The sequence below is a fragment of the Orycteropus afer genome, unplaced genomic scaffold, assembly GCF_000298275.1.
Source record: "Orycteropus afer afer isolate SDZICR_OR568_19922 unplaced genomic scaffold, OryAfe1.0 scaffold00376, whole genome shotgun sequence".
Lineage (NCBI taxonomy): Eukaryota > Metazoa > Chordata > Mammalia > Tubulidentata > Orycteropodidae > Orycteropus > Orycteropus afer.
In genome coordinates this window covers 690,482-706,896 of record NW_006921963.1, presented here as the reverse complement: position 1 = coordinate 706,896, position 16,415 = coordinate 690,482, and the positions used below count along the sequence as shown (strand labels likewise).

Here is a 16,415-nt window from a genome sequence, read left to right as displayed (position 1 = left end):
TTCCAAGGCAGTATCACTACGGAAGTAGATTGCCCCATCTTCCTTCCGAGGAGTGGCTGGTGGGTTTGAACCTCCATCCTTCTGGTTAGTAGTCAAGTGCCTTGGGCACTATGCTACCAGAGCTCCCCATGTAGTTGTAGGAGCTGACAAATCCAAGATAAGCAGGCAATACAGCAGGCTGCTGGCTTCGGAGGCTGATGAATTCAAGATCAGCAGGTAAGATAGCAGGCTGTTGGCCCACAGACAGCCAAGGCAACAATCTCAAGATTGGCAGGCAATACAATACCAGGGGCAAGCCAATGGTTCAAGCCCAGGAACAGAGGTCAGATGATGAGCCACATGCAGGATCCACACTAAGCAAAAAGCCAGAGATCTTTGCCAAGGTGCCCATATATACTAGAAGCAATCCAAACTCCTAAGGAAACTCCCTTTCGACTGACTGGCTGCTCATAGCACATTTCATCATGGAGGTGATTACATTTTCTCAGATCTCATCATGGGAGATGACTACATCATAACTCCTAAGCCACTGAGAATCATGGCCCAGCCAAGTTGACTCACAAGCTTAACTATCACAGTAACATAAAAAATGGGTGAAAATACTTGGAAATCATATAACAGATAAGGGTTTAATATCCAGAATATATAAAGAACTCTTAAAACAACAAAAGAACAACCCAGTTAAAAAACAGGAAAAGGATTGGAAGAGACATTTCTCCAAAGAAGATACACAAATAAGCACAAGAAGATGCTCAACCTCATTTGTCATTGGGAAACACAAGTCAAAAACGACAGAGATACCACTCCATACCCATTAGGACGTCTATGAACAGAAAAAGAGAAAATGACAATGGCTGGTGAGCGTGTGGAGAACTTGGAAGCCTCATGGATTGCTAACAGAAATGTAAAATGATACAGCTGCTGTAGAGAAGTTTGATGGTTTCCCAAAAAGCTAAAACCCAGAATTACCATACAACTCAACAACTTCATTCCCAGGTTTGCACTCAAAAAATTTAAAAAACAGGGACTCAAACAGGTACTTGTCCACCAATGTTCACTGCAGCATTATTTACAACAGCCAAGAGGCAGAAACCACCCCAGTGTCCATCAACAGATGAATGGATAAACAAAATGTTTGTTTTTGGAATATTTTTCAGCAATGAAGAGAAATGAAGATCTGGCGCATGCCACCAACATGGACAAACTTCAAAGATACTATGCTAAGTGAAATGTTGCTGTTGTTCTTAGGTGCCGTCGAGCCGGCTCCAACTCATAGCGACCCTTTACACAACAGAACGAAACACTGCCCAGTCCTGTGCCAGCTTCACGGTTCTTGCTGTACCTGAGCCCATCACTGCAGCCACTGTGTCAATCCATCTCGTTGAGGGCCTTCCCCTTTTTCACTGACCCTCCACTTTACCAAGCATGACAGCCTTCTCCAGGGAATGGTCCTTTCTGACAACATGACCAAAGTAGGTAAGACAAAGTCTGGCCATTCTCATTTCCAAGGAGCATTCCAGCTATAATTCTTCCAGGACAGATTTGTTAGTTGTTTTGGCAGTCCATGGTGTTTCCAGTATTCTTCACCAACACCACAACTCAAAAGCATCAACTCTTCTTGGTCTTCCTTGTTCACTGTCCAGTTCTCATATGCATATGAGGCAATTGAAAATATCATGGCTTGAATTAGGTGCACCTGAGTCTTCAAGGAGACATCTTTGCTCTTCAGCACAGTGCAACACGTAGTCTGATGTTCTGACTTCTGCTTCCATTGGTGTTGACTGTGGAACCAAGAAATGTGAAATCTTTAACAACTTCAATCTTTTCTCCATTTATGGTGATGCTGCTTACTGGTCCAGTTGTAAGGATTTTCATTTTCTTTATGTTAAGATGTAATCCATACTGCAGACTGAAGTCTTTTATCCTCATCAGTTAAGTGCTTCAAGTCATCCTCACTTTCAGCAAGCAAGTTGTGTTGTCTGTGTATTGCAGGCTGTTAATGAGCCTTCCTCCAATCCTGATGCCGTGTTCTTCTTCATATAGTCCAGCTTCTCAAATTATTTGTTCAGCACACAGATTGAATTAGTGAAAGGATACAACCATGATGCACTCCCTTCCTGATTTTAAACCATGCAATATTCCCTTGTTCTGTTCAAACAACAGCCTCCAGGTCTATGTACAGATTCCTGATGAGCATAATGAAGTGTTTTGAAATTACCTTTCTTCTCAATGTTATCCATTATTTGTTATGATCCACCCAATCAAATGCTTTTGCATAGTCAATAAAACATAAGTAAATATCTTTCTGGTATTCTCTGCTTTCAGCTAGGATCCATCTGACATTAGCAATGATATCCCTTGCTCCACATCCCCTTCTGAATCCAGCTTGCATTGCTGGAAGTTCTCTGTCAATATACTTTGGTGGTTGGTGCACAAATTTGAATAGTAGTAGCATTAACTGGTCTTCCTTGTTGTTGTTGTTGTTGTTATGTGCCGTCGAGTCGGCCCCAACTCATAGCGACCCCTCCTTGGGTTTCCGAGGCAGTATCACTACGGAAGTAGGATTGCCCAACCTTCCTTCCGAGGAGTGGCTGGTGGGTTTGAATTGCCAGCCGTCTGGTTAGCAGGCAAGTGTCTTAGCCACTATGCTACCAGAGGTCTTCCTTGTAGGCATATGGATATTATCCTATCACTGACAGCATTGTACTTCAGGATAGATCTTGAAACATTCTTTGTGATAATGAATGCCACACCATTCCTCTTCAATTTGTCATTCCTGGCATAGTAGATCATATGATTGTCTGATTCAAAATGGCCCAAACCAGTCCATTTCAGCTCACTAATGCCTAGGATACTGATCTTTGTGTGTTCCATTTCATTTTTGACAACTTTCAATTTTCCTAGATTCATACTTTGTCCATTCCATGTTCCAATTATGAATGGGCATTTGCAGCTGTTTCTTCCCATTTTAAGTCATGCCACAATAGCAAGTGAAGGTCTTGAAAGGTTCACTCCATTCACATCATTAAGGTCAGCTGTACTCTGAGGAGGTAACTCTTCCCCAGTTATATTTTGAGCACCTTCTGACCTGAGGGGCTCATCTTCTGGCACTATACTGGACAATGTTAGGTTCAGCAGAACAAACCACTGCCTAGTCCTGCACCATCCTCACAATCGTCATTGCGCTTGAGCCCACTGTGTCCATCTATCTTACTGAAGGTCTTTCTCTTTTGTGCTGCCCTCTATTTTACCAAGAATGATGTCCTTCTCCAGGGACTGGTCCCGCCTGATAAGTGTCCAAAGTATGTGAGAAGTCTAACCATCCTCACTTCTCAGGATTCCAGCTTACTTCTTCCAAGAAAGATTTGTTCATTCTTCTGACAGTCCATGGTATTTTCAGTATTCTTCACTAATCCCACAATTCAAAGGCATCAATTTTTGTTCAGTCTTCCTTATTCATTATCCAGTTTTCCCATGCCTCTGAGGTGACTGAAAATACCATGGCTTGGGTCAAAGAGACATCTTTCCTTTTTAATACTTTAAAGAGAGCTTTTGAAGCAGATTTTCCCAGTGCAACATGTTGTTTGATTTTCAGACTGTTACTTTCATGGATGGATGTTAATCATGGAGTCAAGTAGAACAAAATCCATGACAACTCCAATATTTTCTCCACTTATCATAATGCTGTTTATTGGTTCAGTTGCAAGGATTGTTGTTTTCCTTATGTTGAGGTGTAATCCATACTGAAGGCTGTAGCCTTTGATTTTCATCAGTAAGTGCTTCAAAGTCCTCTTTGCTTTCAGCAAGCAAGAGGGTGTCATCTGAATATTTTAACCAGGGTAACTAGGTTGTTAACGGTCTTCCTCCAATCCTGATGCCATGTTCTTCTTCATAGAGGGCAACTTCTCAAATTATTCGCTCAGCATACAGATTGTATAAGTACAGTGAAACAATACAACCCTGAAATACACCTTTTTCTGATTTCAAGCTACACAGTATCCCCTCATTTCTGTTCAAATGAAATATCTGGAATAGGCAAATCCAATGAGACAAAGATTGGTGGTCACCAAGGGTGGGGAAAGGGAAAATAGAGGGCTGGAAAAAAAAATTATACATGTGAAAAATGTCAAATAGCAAAAATTTTATTATATATAATTACCATGATAATTTTTTTTTTAATTTAAGGAAAAGAAAAAAGTCTAGGAGGCCTCCCATACTCTTCTCTCAGTTTTATTCTTTTCCTCATTATATTTTTTATAATAAAAAATTAAATGCTTAGTTAATTTTATCTTTGCTGTATTGATAGCTTGACAAAAATGTGTAAAGCTCTCTATTCATCCCTAAGCATTACTATGGCTGCCCTCCAAGGGCTTTAATACGCATTTTTCAGTTTCTTTATCATCTAAAATTGCTCTTAATTATATTTGATATATTCTTAGAAATATTTTAAAAAGTTATTTTCATTTTACTTACATACATGTATTTCTTGTTATTTCACTTTATGATCTATCTACCCTCTAAATTTACAGCTTTTAAAAATTTATTCAGATTTCCCTTTATGCCTAATTTATCCTTGGTTCACTAAAACTAATACTTGTAACTGTCTACACTGTGTCTGTCTTAGAAGAAGTGCATATAGAATGCTCCTTAGAAGAAAGGATGGTGAGACATCGTCTCACGGACTTTGGACGTGTTATCAGGAGGGACCAGCCCCTGAAGAAGGACATCACGCCTGGTAAAGTAGAGGGTCAGCGAGATGGACAGACACAGCGGCTACAACAATGGGCTCAAGCGTAATAACAACTGTGAGGGTGGCACACGGCCAGGCAGTGCTTTCTTCTGTTGTACACGGGGTCCTCTATGAATAAGAACCCATTCGACAGCACCTAACAACAGTGTTGTATTAGTATTATTCATGCCCTCTATGCCTTTAATTTTATTCTAAATAATCTTTAACAGGCTAATGATAGCAAGTTAAAAAAAAAAAAAAGAAAGAAAGAAAGAAAAGAATCCCATCAAGACTGTTTCTCAGGAGGTTTTTTTTTTTGTGATTTCTGCATTATGTATTTTTGCTTCTGCTATTCAGGTTACAGATCTGTTCATCATTATCATAAGCACTATCAACATGCAGTATCTTATTAATCTAAAGTCCTATTAAACTGATATTAAATGGTAAGTATAAGTAGATAAGAACTGTACTTTTTATAATATCTATTTACCACTACTCTCCTTTTTAAAAGCTTTTCTCCTAATTACAAAAGTGATGCATGCTTACTGAGTAATTTAAAAATATATAAAAGCACTTCTTAAATAACCAAAATCACCAGTAATTCCAAGACCTGAACATATCTATTATTAATTTTAACATATTTCTACATAATATTTTCCATTTAGTTGCATAAATATATTTGAATAAAAATTGATCAGATGACATTTTTTAATTTAATATTTCATCAGTCACATCTTCTGTCCTTGAAAATTACTCCTACAGCTTGGTATCTTATGCCATAGAAAACATTCGGTATGCAGATATAACTATTCCCATACATAGGAACCTTGGTGGCATGGTTGTTAAAGCACTCAGCTAACTAAAAAGTCAGTAGTTCAAACCCACCAGCCCTTCCGTAAGAAAAAGATGTGGCAGTCTACTTCCATAAAGATTTTGGAAACCCTATGCGGGCAGTTCTACCCTGTCCTATAGCACTGCTATGAGTCACAATCGACTTGAAGTCAGTGGGTGTGATTTTTTGGGTATTCCCAAATATGTGGACACTTAGATTGCTTCCAATTTTTTACTACTAATAATAACTGTGTGACAGATATTCTAGACATAAATCCTTCCATATATCTGAGCATTCTTTAGGATTGTTTCCAAGAAGGTAAAGCTTTGAGGTATTTCTGAAACTCCTGACTCATACTGTCACACTGCTTTCCACAAAGACTGTATCAATTCATTTTGCCAGAAGTAGTGTATGAGAGAATCCTCTCCGCAGTCCCAACCAGCATTAAGTACTGTTTGAAAATCCAACTAATAAATGTAGGCAAAAGGATGAAGTTAGACGATCACCATTTGGTAATCATCTCACTGGCTCAGGCAAGATTCAGGCAATGAACTAGAAAGGTAGTTTGATGAAAGATATTTGCATATTCTCAGAGTATCTAACCACAATGTATCTGTTAACTATAAAGGGAAAATAGTAACTTTACAGTGGGGAAGCCAGGTTGCCATCACCTGAACTTAAGTATGAGGCTGGGGGAAAAAAATAAGAAAGATTATAGCATTGCATCGACTTCAATTTCTTGATTTTAATAACTGTATTTTGGTTGCATAAGACAATATCCTTGTTTTTAGGATATACACACTAGAACTAAAGATTTCATTTTACTTGGATGACAATCAATCAACACCCATGGAAGCAGCAGTCAAGAAATTAGATTGCACAGTGCATTGGGCAAATCTGCTGCAAAAGACTTCTGCTGCAAAAGACTTCTTTGAAGTATTGAAGAGCAAAGATTTCACTTTGAAGACTAAAGTGTGCCTGACCAAGCAATGGTATTTTCAGATGCCTCATATGCATGTGAAACTGGACAATTAATAAGGAAGACCAAAGCAGAATTGATGCCATTGAACCGTGGTGTTGGCAAAGAATACTGACTATACCATGGACTGCCAGAAGAATGAAGAAATTTATCCTGGAAGAAATGCAGCCAAAATGCTCCTTAGAAGTGAGGATGGCCAGACTTCACCTCACCCGACTCTGGTCATGTGGTCAGGAGGTACCACTCCCTGGAGAAGGATGTCATGCGTGGTAAAAAGCAGAGGGTCAGAGAAAAAGGGGAGGGCCCTCAACGAGGATGACTGACACAGGGGCTGCCAACGGTGGGCTCAAGCGTAGCAAGGATCAGGAGGATGGCACAGGACTGGGCAGTGCTTTGGTCTGTGGTACATGGGGTCGTCATGAGTCAGAATCAACTCGACACAGTGGAACCATTTATGCATAAAAGGTCATTATGCTTGCCATTTACAAATTTTCAAATGGTTCAGAAAAAAATTATATACACACACATATGTAAGAGAGAGAGAAAAAACAAACATTAAGATAAGGCAAACACAATACAATGTTAACATTTTGGGGAATTGGGGTGAAAGCTATATGGGAATTCTTTGTACTATTTTTGTCACTTTTCCCTAACTCTGAAATTATCTCAAAGTAAAAAGTTTACAATATGTATAAAATATCTTCAAGAGTTACTTTATTCATCTTTGCTTAATAATCACCAAAACTGTGCTTTCCTTTTGTTTATAACTCACTGGCTTCTCTGCCCAGTATTGTCATTCACCTATACAATGAACATTTATCAGAGTCCTAACAGATGCCTGTTACCAAGGAGGCTAACGAAAGATGAATGAAAGATAACCCAAGGCCTTCTCAGTCTGGTGGGGGAGACAGGCATATAAATAAGTATCAAAAGCCATGTGATAGATGTCATAATAGCACTGGTGTACGCAGAGGTCTGAGTCAGAGGATGAAGCACTCAAGTCCATTAACAGAGGTCAAAGAAAGTTTCAGGGCTCAACATGAGATCTGAAAGGCGCTCCTTGGGTTCACACAGGTGGAGAAGGAATTTCAGAAAGAGAAATCAATGTTATAAAAGCTCATCATGGTTGTGAAAAATACACATTATTGCTTTCAATCCTCATACCACCTATGAAGGTGGGTACCACTCTGCTCCTGTTTGTGCCTAAGCTCTTTATCCCTGAAGCCTGAAATAAAACCCATAATCCAGAGGCTGCTGCTCTACTCTAGGTAAGAAAGAATGTCGGACCCTTATGAGTACAGCAGGGCCAGTGGAGCCCAAGGGAGGGCATAAGAAACAGTCAGGAGGTAACCCGAACAATAACATAAAGGTGAGGAAGAGAGAAGAACAGAATTTGGTTCTCTGGCATTTCTCTTGGAGGACTAGAGGGATGGTCACTGACTACAACAGAGAATATAGTAAAGCAGCCAGTTTGAAGATAAAAGTAATAACAATGAAAAAATCAGGTTTTAAACAAAGTTTGAGGTCTCTGTAGGCCATCCAGGTAGAGATACACTCTGGAATTTCAGTTGCTAAGAGGTGGGCAGAAAAAGGTACCAGCAAAATCACTGAGAAAGGAGAGTCAAGTGGGTCTCTGAGTGGGCCGAGGTGGTACCAGCCCAGCCTTGGAGCAGCAGCTGCCATCCTCCCTGCTCCAAAAGTCCCCATTCTGTTCAAGTGCCCAAATGTACCTCCACTGACTAGATCCTCAGCCAGTAACTCTGTCTCCTACTTTGCTGAGATCAAGTCCTCTAGGTCCCAATTTCCCGACAGGCTGGTGTACTAGTTCTTTGTGAATTCTGAAGAAATCACAGAGCATGGACCCAGACGGGTACCACTATTCCACAGAAGACAGGAGGAACCCGTCTAAGAAAGAACACTAAGTGCAATACGCCTGCAGGACTCCTAAGGAGATTCCAGCAGACAGCTGGAAGTCAGGGAATGAAACCAGGAGAAATGTGCAGATTAGGGGGCAGAATTTGGTTCTAAAAATCACGGTCGTAGAATATACTGATAATAATTGGGTGAACAGCAGTTCTCAAACCTTAGTGTGCGTCAGGATCAGTTAAAGGGTTTGTTACCCACATTACTGGGCCCTACCCCCAGAGTTTCAGAGTGAGTAGGTCTAGGGTAGGGTCCATAAATTTGCATTTATTCCTAATCAGTTCCCAGGTGACACTGATGATCTGATAACTATTAGAGTAAAACAAAAAGAACAGGAGTCCAAGAGAAAAACCTTGAAGGCCCCCCAAAGATTCTGCAGGAACAAGTCACAGTTACTTGACAACTACCCAAATCAGAAACAGCTCTGTAACCCCCACGTATAATGGAGAGATAAGCTAACTCACAAATCACAGCCCAGACTACAGTGCAAGACACATACCACCAGAGTTTTATTCTGTTTTGCTGCTCAAAAATGAAGTATTACATACATGTATCTTAACAGCGAGTATTGAGTGGGAGACAAATGTGGAATAAAACTCATAATCATAAAAAAGACCAGGCTTACTGGTCTGACCAAAACCAAAACCAAACACACTGCCGTTGAGTCGGATCTGACTCATAGCGACCCCCTCTGTGGGTTTGTGAAGCAGTATCACTATGGAAGTAGATTGCCCAACCTTCCTTCCGTGGAGTGACTGGTGCGTTCAAACCGCCTGCCTTCTGGTTAGCAGTCAAATGCCTTATGTACCATGCCACCAGAGCTCATAAAACCCCCAAGACTATGGCTACTAGTCATCCCTCATGCCTGGAATTGAACTCACTCCCATAGTATCCAGCCAAACTATAGACAGGTGAATACGGTGAATATTTACACCAGGCAGGTACACTCCTTAGTATGGAAAAGAAGGACAGGGAAAAGGTAACCACAGGGAGGAAGTGGGAAGAGAGCTTTTACATTATGGGGATTGCAATAGACGTCATGAAACACAATGTATATGAACAAGTGGATGGAAAATGAATTTGCTCTGTCAACTTTTACACAAATCACAATTTTAAAAAAAAAGTAATATCAAGGAAATATTTTGTAACAAAGATTTCAGAATTTAGAAATTAAACATCAGAGCTGGCACCAAAATATGAAGAAACTATGGCCCAGTATATCTTCTCTAACAGCATCATAAGATACCAAGGAAAATACCACACACAGGTAAGACAGGGTCAGTCCTGTGCTTCAGGAAGAGGCTGTCCCAACTCCACACAGGGAATATTAGAAATGAAGGAAAGAACTCTAAAACAGTTATGAACTGACTTCTTCCAGGGCAACATGTTACCATGATTTGGCCATACAAAGGGGCAGTGGCTAAACCCGCAAACCCAAATGGTGTTACTGAAATGCGTAGTCATTTACCTCTTTGACTGAGAATTCCTTCAGGCCTAAATATTTCTGGAGTCTCAAAGGCAAAAATGCAGTCACTTTCATGGACTGCTTCCAGGTCGTCTGTGTCACAAAAGGAGCGATGGAATCCATCATAGTACATCTCTGTTAACACAATCTAAAAGCAGGAAAACAAACAGTCGGATAGCTGGAACGTCCACAAGAACGGGTCTCCCATTCTCCTCTGAGCTTCTCCAGACCACCAGGATGTGCCATGATCTGAGGGGGCTTTGAAACATCTCCCCTAACTCTTTAATGAGAGAATTTTGGACGCAAATATCCTCTGATCTCAGAATGCAATGGCACTAAATCCAGAGTTCCTCTTAAGTTTTGGTCCAAACCAAAACCAAACCCACTGCCATCCAGTCAATCCTGACTCATGGTGACCCATTAGGACAGAGTAGAACTGCCCCAGAGGGTTTCCAAGGCTGTAAATCTGTATGAAAACAGACTGCCTCATCTTTCTCCTGTAGAGCAGCTGGTGGTTCCAAACTGCCAACCCTTTGGTTAGCAGGCCACTGCTTTAACCATAGTGCCACTGGAGCTTTGGGATATTATGAAGGCTAACCCATTTATTTCACAGGGGAAGAAACTAAAGAGAGGATGGGTGATTGACCCAAGTTTATACAACTGTTCAGTCTCAGAGTGAGCACTGAGCCCACATCTGATTCCCAGAGACTTTCTCTCACATCACTGAACTTCTTTTCAAGTTTAAAAAAAGTCCAGTAACTGCGCATATTTATACGGGAAAAATAATATCAAATGTCCAACGACAGGAACTAGAATTAATTACATTAGAGTCACAGTGGAATTATAAAATCATTTAACGCTTTCATGAACCACGGGACATGTATCACCCACCTACATTTTCAGCCTCTCAGGTTTCTTGCCAGGCATCTGTCTCAGTTTCTTGGGAAGCTGATATCCCCAGTTGTAGTACGTGCTGCCACCTGGCAGGAATCTGTGTAACTGCGTGAGTCTGAAGGAAACGCCTCACCCCACAAATCCAACCACCACCCTCCACTGGAGACAATGTGTCCTACGTAGTTGTATCAAAATCCCTATTACTTCACACACACACACACACACAAAAATTTTGTTTTCCCTTGATTTCACTCTGCCTTTAAAATAGAAAGTAACTTAGCTATGAAAGGGTTAAAAGAATGGGCCAAATGAAAAGCTCTCTGAAGTAAATTAAAAACAAGGTACAGAACAACATACATAAAATGATTCCATTTCTATAAAATAATATACACACAGGAAAAAAAAATATGAATGAATCTATAACAAAGTATTAACAGTTACTAAACTTTAGTACTAAGATACTTAGTATAAGATATTTTCACTTCCCAAACTGGATTTTTGAAATGCTCAATGAAATAGGGAAGAAAAAGGGGGGCAGGATGGAGACCTTTAGAGACTTCCTGACATGCTCCACAGCATGCATCTTGTGAAGGAAGCACTGGGTCCCAGCCCAGCCTTCCACCAAGCAGCCCTGGACCCTAAGTCCCACGGTTTCTAGGGGCCTCCTTCAAATGAGGCCGTTAGACTGGTCCCCCTACCAGCACTACCATTCTGTGAGACTATGATATAAAAGAAGCTGATGGCATTTTCCACAAATAAAACCAAAGCCACTGCCATCGAGTCGATTCCGACTCACAGGGACCCTAGAGAACAGAGTAGAACAATTTCCAAGGCTATAAATCTTTATGGAAGCAGACTGCCTCATCTTCCTCCCACAAACTAATGTTGTTGCTGTTGTTACGTGCCGTCGAGTCAGACCTGACTCATAGCGACCCCTCCTTGAGTTTCCGAGGCAGTATCACTATGGAAGTAGATCGCCTAACCTTCCTTCCGAGGAGTGGCTGGTGGGTTTGAACCGCCTTAGGCACTACACTACCAGAACTCCTCCACGAACTAATAGTTGGTTTCAAACCGCCAACCTTTTGGTCAGCAGTGGAATGCTTTAACCACCACACCACCAAAGCTCCTTATTCCACTAATTTAAAAAAAAAAAAAAAATGCCATCGAGTCGAATCCAACTCACAGTGACCCGCACTGGGTTTCTGAGCCTATAAACCTTTACAGAAGCAGATCGCCCCATCTTCCTTCCATGGAGCAGCTGGTGGGTTTGAACTGCTGACCTTCTGGTTAGCAGCCAAAAGTCTTATCCACTACGCCACCAGGGCTCCCTCTCAGTCCAGGAAAAATATTCCTGGCATCTTTTTCTTTTTAATAATATTAACAACCATGCTGTGTTTCTGCTGGTGAATATGTAAATATAATTCAATTTCTCTAGCAAGCTAAAGTCAAAAGCAAAGCTATAATTATCTCAGCAATTTAAAACACATGCCAAAAGAGCCAAACAGAACTGGAAGCTTTAAATATGCAACCAGATTTGCCTTGGACATACACTTAAGCCTCCCTTGCTCTATCCGTCCTTCCCCTTATCGAGAAGGAAAAAAAAAAAAATCAATGAGCTCTTTAGAGTGAAGAAGAGGAATCTTTTTCCAATGTGCCAGTACCTGCCCTGTGAAAATATGAGATGTTTACCACACAGGGCAACACTGCTGGCTGTATTTGTTCTTCTGTGGTAACCACCCAAATGAGGCCACATACGGCCAAAATACAAAACACCTTCCTCATTCCAGTGATCACAGAGCAGCTTCCAGAAACCATGTGGGGAAGAGCCAGTCAGTCGCAGAATCATCTTTCCTAAGCAAATCTTAAAATGGGGATGTTTTCCCAAATGAAATCATAGCAGTGAATCAGGTTAAAACTGCATGCAAAAATATTTCAAGTTCACAAAAAGGCCAGAAGCATTTTTGGTTGACACAAGTACAGCTATTTATGAAAGAGGTTCCCTGGGTAGTGCAAATGGTTAAGTGCTCAACTACCAGCCAGAAATAGCGGTTTGAACCCACCCACAGGGGCCTCAGAAGATGGGTCTGGTGAGTGGCTTCTGAGAGGCCACAGCCTTGAAATTCCACAGAGCATTTCTGCTCCGCACACACAGCGCCGGGAAGTGGAGAGTCAGGATCAGTGGGCTAAAGGCAATGGACAGCAACATCTTAGGAAGACTTACCAACCAGACAGACACACAGAAACTTTCCTTTCTCTTAGCTAAACAAGATAAGAGACCCTGGTCCAACTTCAGTGAGAAAATAAAACACGCTGACCATCTAATATGTAAATAACATTGCACTAGCAAGCAGATTCCATTCTTATCACCATAATGGGAAAGAGTTTTCTAAAGCCACAGCTGAGTTTTCTAAACCTCTTTGATTTTCAAATATCACAGAGATGTTCTTTCTATGGCGTCCATACAATGATCTAAGAGGTGAGAAGTACAAGCAGTATCTGATTTACAGTGTATGCAAGTTACTATGAACTGCAAACTGTACTTACAGTTCCTGTCTGTTTTGTACATCTTATCACTAGTGACACGTACCACAGACGACAGTGTTGCAATGTAATTTGCTGATGTTACCATTCTCAGATGTTCACGCACACACATTCACTGTTATCATTTACTGCTCAAAACACTGCCACATAGCAGGCAATAATGAAAACCAAACAAAATAAAATAAAAGAGGTATGTGACTTATGTCAAAACCGACTTAGTCATCAGAACAGAACCCCATCGTGAGCTGGGACTACCTGTAATTGTACTTTATAAGCAAAGTTAAAAGATGGTCTTAGTGTAATGTCACAGCTTTTCCTTTAAAAAAAAAAAAAAATACATGCACACACATATGACTGATGGAAGCATGAAAAGCTTTTATGTACATTTTTCTCTTTTGGGTCTTTTTTCCACAACAGTAGAAGCAACTGGTCTTAAATTTCTATCAAACCCTATGTGGCAGAGAACTGCTGAAACATCCCAGAAAACAGCAAGCCATCACTCTTGTGGTCCGTGTGTAAATGGTCTTAGCAGACTTGGTACCTGGTCAGTGGGGATCTTGGTTTCCATAGACACTGCTTCCCGAAGTCTGGCAACAGTCCCAGACAGAGGCACAGCCACGCCGATCCGCATGCAGTGAGAGCACTTGCCTTGATACACTACAGTGACATAGAGAGGCCTAGACAGATCAAAGTCACATCTGCCCATTAGTCACTTCTCTCAACTAAAATACAGAAGCAGCAGACAAGCCTGGTCTGCAAACAGCCTAACACTGAAACAAACCCACACTTTTATCTGGAAGTCAAATAGATCCAGGTAAAATTGTCAAACAGTAATTAAGAGATCTCTGCAAAAGGAGTCTTCAGAGAACAAAAACATAACAAATCAATACTGCTTTCTGTGCTTTGCATTTTCTTTAAATCAACATAACTCCAGGAAGTTGAGAAACAGTTCATAACAAAGCAACTAAGTAAAAGAATAGTACAAATAAGAAGAAGAAATGACGAGGTTACTGCTTAAGGGGCACTGAGTTTCTGTTCAGGGTGATGAAAAAATTTGGAAACAAATAGTGGTGGTGGTTCCATAAGGTGGTGACTATAATTAATGTCACTAAATTGTACACATAAAAATGGTTGAAACAGCAAGTGCTTCGCATATTTTTTACCACAATGAAATAAAAATTTTAGACACAATGTAAGGTTTCTAGGGACTTTAGAAGGTGGTCAAGAGCATGACTCCACCCATCCTGCCCATGGAGGGCACCTTGAACCAGACAACAGGGCTCTCTCCCCATGGCGGGCGGGCGAGCTGACCCAGACGACAGGACTTTCTTGCTGACCTCAAACACCTGTTCACTCTGCAAACTCAGCCATTTATTTCCACAGAGTTTAACAATGCCTACACTCAGTTTATCATCAGTCCCATTCCTTGTCTAAATCAGTATGAAGACCAAGCAGAAATCTACAAAGGAAAAGGAACACTATTGGAATACACAGTCTGTATTTTACTACAGCTGGTCTTACCTTGTGTGGGGTAGAGGAATTGGCAAAGAAATGCAGAGAAAAGGGTCAAAGGTGTTGCTCTGTTTCTGACAATGAGGACATGTCAAAGAAGATCTTCAAAAACAAAAAGGTGACACTCAGATTACAATCACCTAGGACCACGTCAAGCAGCCAGGTCAGGGGAATGTGCCGATCATACCTGTACTGGGCCTGAAAAAGTTCTTGCACGAAAGTGCTGCAGACAGGAAAGGATGGTCCCTCAGGCATCATGTCAGTCTCTGACGGTGGCTGAAAAAAAGAAAGTACAATTTCACAGACCAAAAGTGCATGTTCTTCACTCATGATGAACCTGAAAAGGCCACAAACACCCTTCACTTCCTCCACAAGACCTGTATCAAGCCCAGATGCTTCACTGAAAGGCATCTGCTCAAGGAACTAGAACGCAGCTGACAAGATATGGGTCCCACCACCTCACTTCCACACGGGCTCTCCCAGAGGCTGCATTCACCCCCTGCCTCCACTCCTACTCTAGCAGTCAGACGTTCTCCTTCCCAGGACGCTCCACTCTCCCTCCAGCCACTCTGAGAACCCCGACTCCTCCCAAGCCTGAACCCTCTGGAACCTCCATGCCTATATTGCTCATTTTGGTGCCTAATCACCAACCAAAGTGACACAGTGGCTGCAACAATGGGCTCACAGGTAGCAGCGACTGAGGATGGTGCAGGATCAAGCAGTGCTTCGTTCCGTGTACCCAGGGCTGCTTGAGTCGGAATTGACTCGGTGGCACCTAGCAACGACGATCACATTCTACTTCGCATTTTAATCTTTTCCTGTCCCTCCATCTAACAATCATTTGCAGAGCATCTGCAACCACAGGCAGAGCACAGATACCAGCCAGACGTTAAGGATACAGAGATAACTTAGACGCAGCGCCTGGCCTTGAGTACGTCTCATCTGGTGGGAGGGTCGGCATACAGAACGCCGTATCACTGTGGACAAAGGGTACAGGCAAAAAAGCCTTGACTCACAGGAGTTTCACAACTTCCCAAAACTAGGAACTTAAAATTTGAAGTGTAAGTAGAATTTTCAAAAACTTTCAAAGCAGTGAGAGGGCAGCAACTCTTTGGTCTTAATTGTTTCCATCATTAAGATAATTTTACCACCACATTAAAGCTACATGCACAAAAAGTGAGCATGAGTTGTCATATTTCTCAGTAAGAATCTTCTGGGGGTCCAGTTCCTACGCTCACATCTAATCCTAACAAAAAAGACAGCCACACACTTCACCTTTCAACTGTGTATTCGTCCAAACTATTTATAAGACAATATGCCTTACTACAACAGGGAGCACATCTCTACTTTAAAAACAGTTTTGTGGGATGCAATTGCTTCATTTGACCCTAACGCTAGCCATTCATGCAAATGTCTCCTTCCTCGTAGACTGTAAACCCCTCGGGGACAGGGTCTCTGGCCCTTACACGGCCAGCCCTCATGAGACTGTAAACCCCTCGGAGACAGGGTCTCTGGCCCTTACACGGCCAGCCCTCATGAG

General features: G+C 41.5%; 1 protein-coding gene across 1 annotated transcript in view; it reads right to left on the bottom strand.

Moving 5' to 3' along the window:
* The window catches only part of USP31 (ubiquitin specific peptidase 31), a 148,956-nt gene that overhangs the window by 55,453 nt on the left and 77,088 nt on the right, over positions 1-16,415 (bottom strand). Inside the window, exons 4-7 of the mRNA XM_007953193.2 lie at positions 15,063-15,151; positions 14,885-14,977; positions 13,905-14,040; positions 9,932-10,076 (exon numbers count right to left, since the gene is read on the bottom strand). Of these exons, the coding sequence (XP_007951384.1) occupies positions 9,932-10,076; positions 13,905-14,040; positions 14,885-14,977; positions 15,063-15,151 (463 nt within the window). The remainder of the gene's footprint in view (positions 1-9,931; positions 10,077-13,904; positions 14,041-14,884; positions 14,978-15,062; positions 15,152-16,415) is intronic.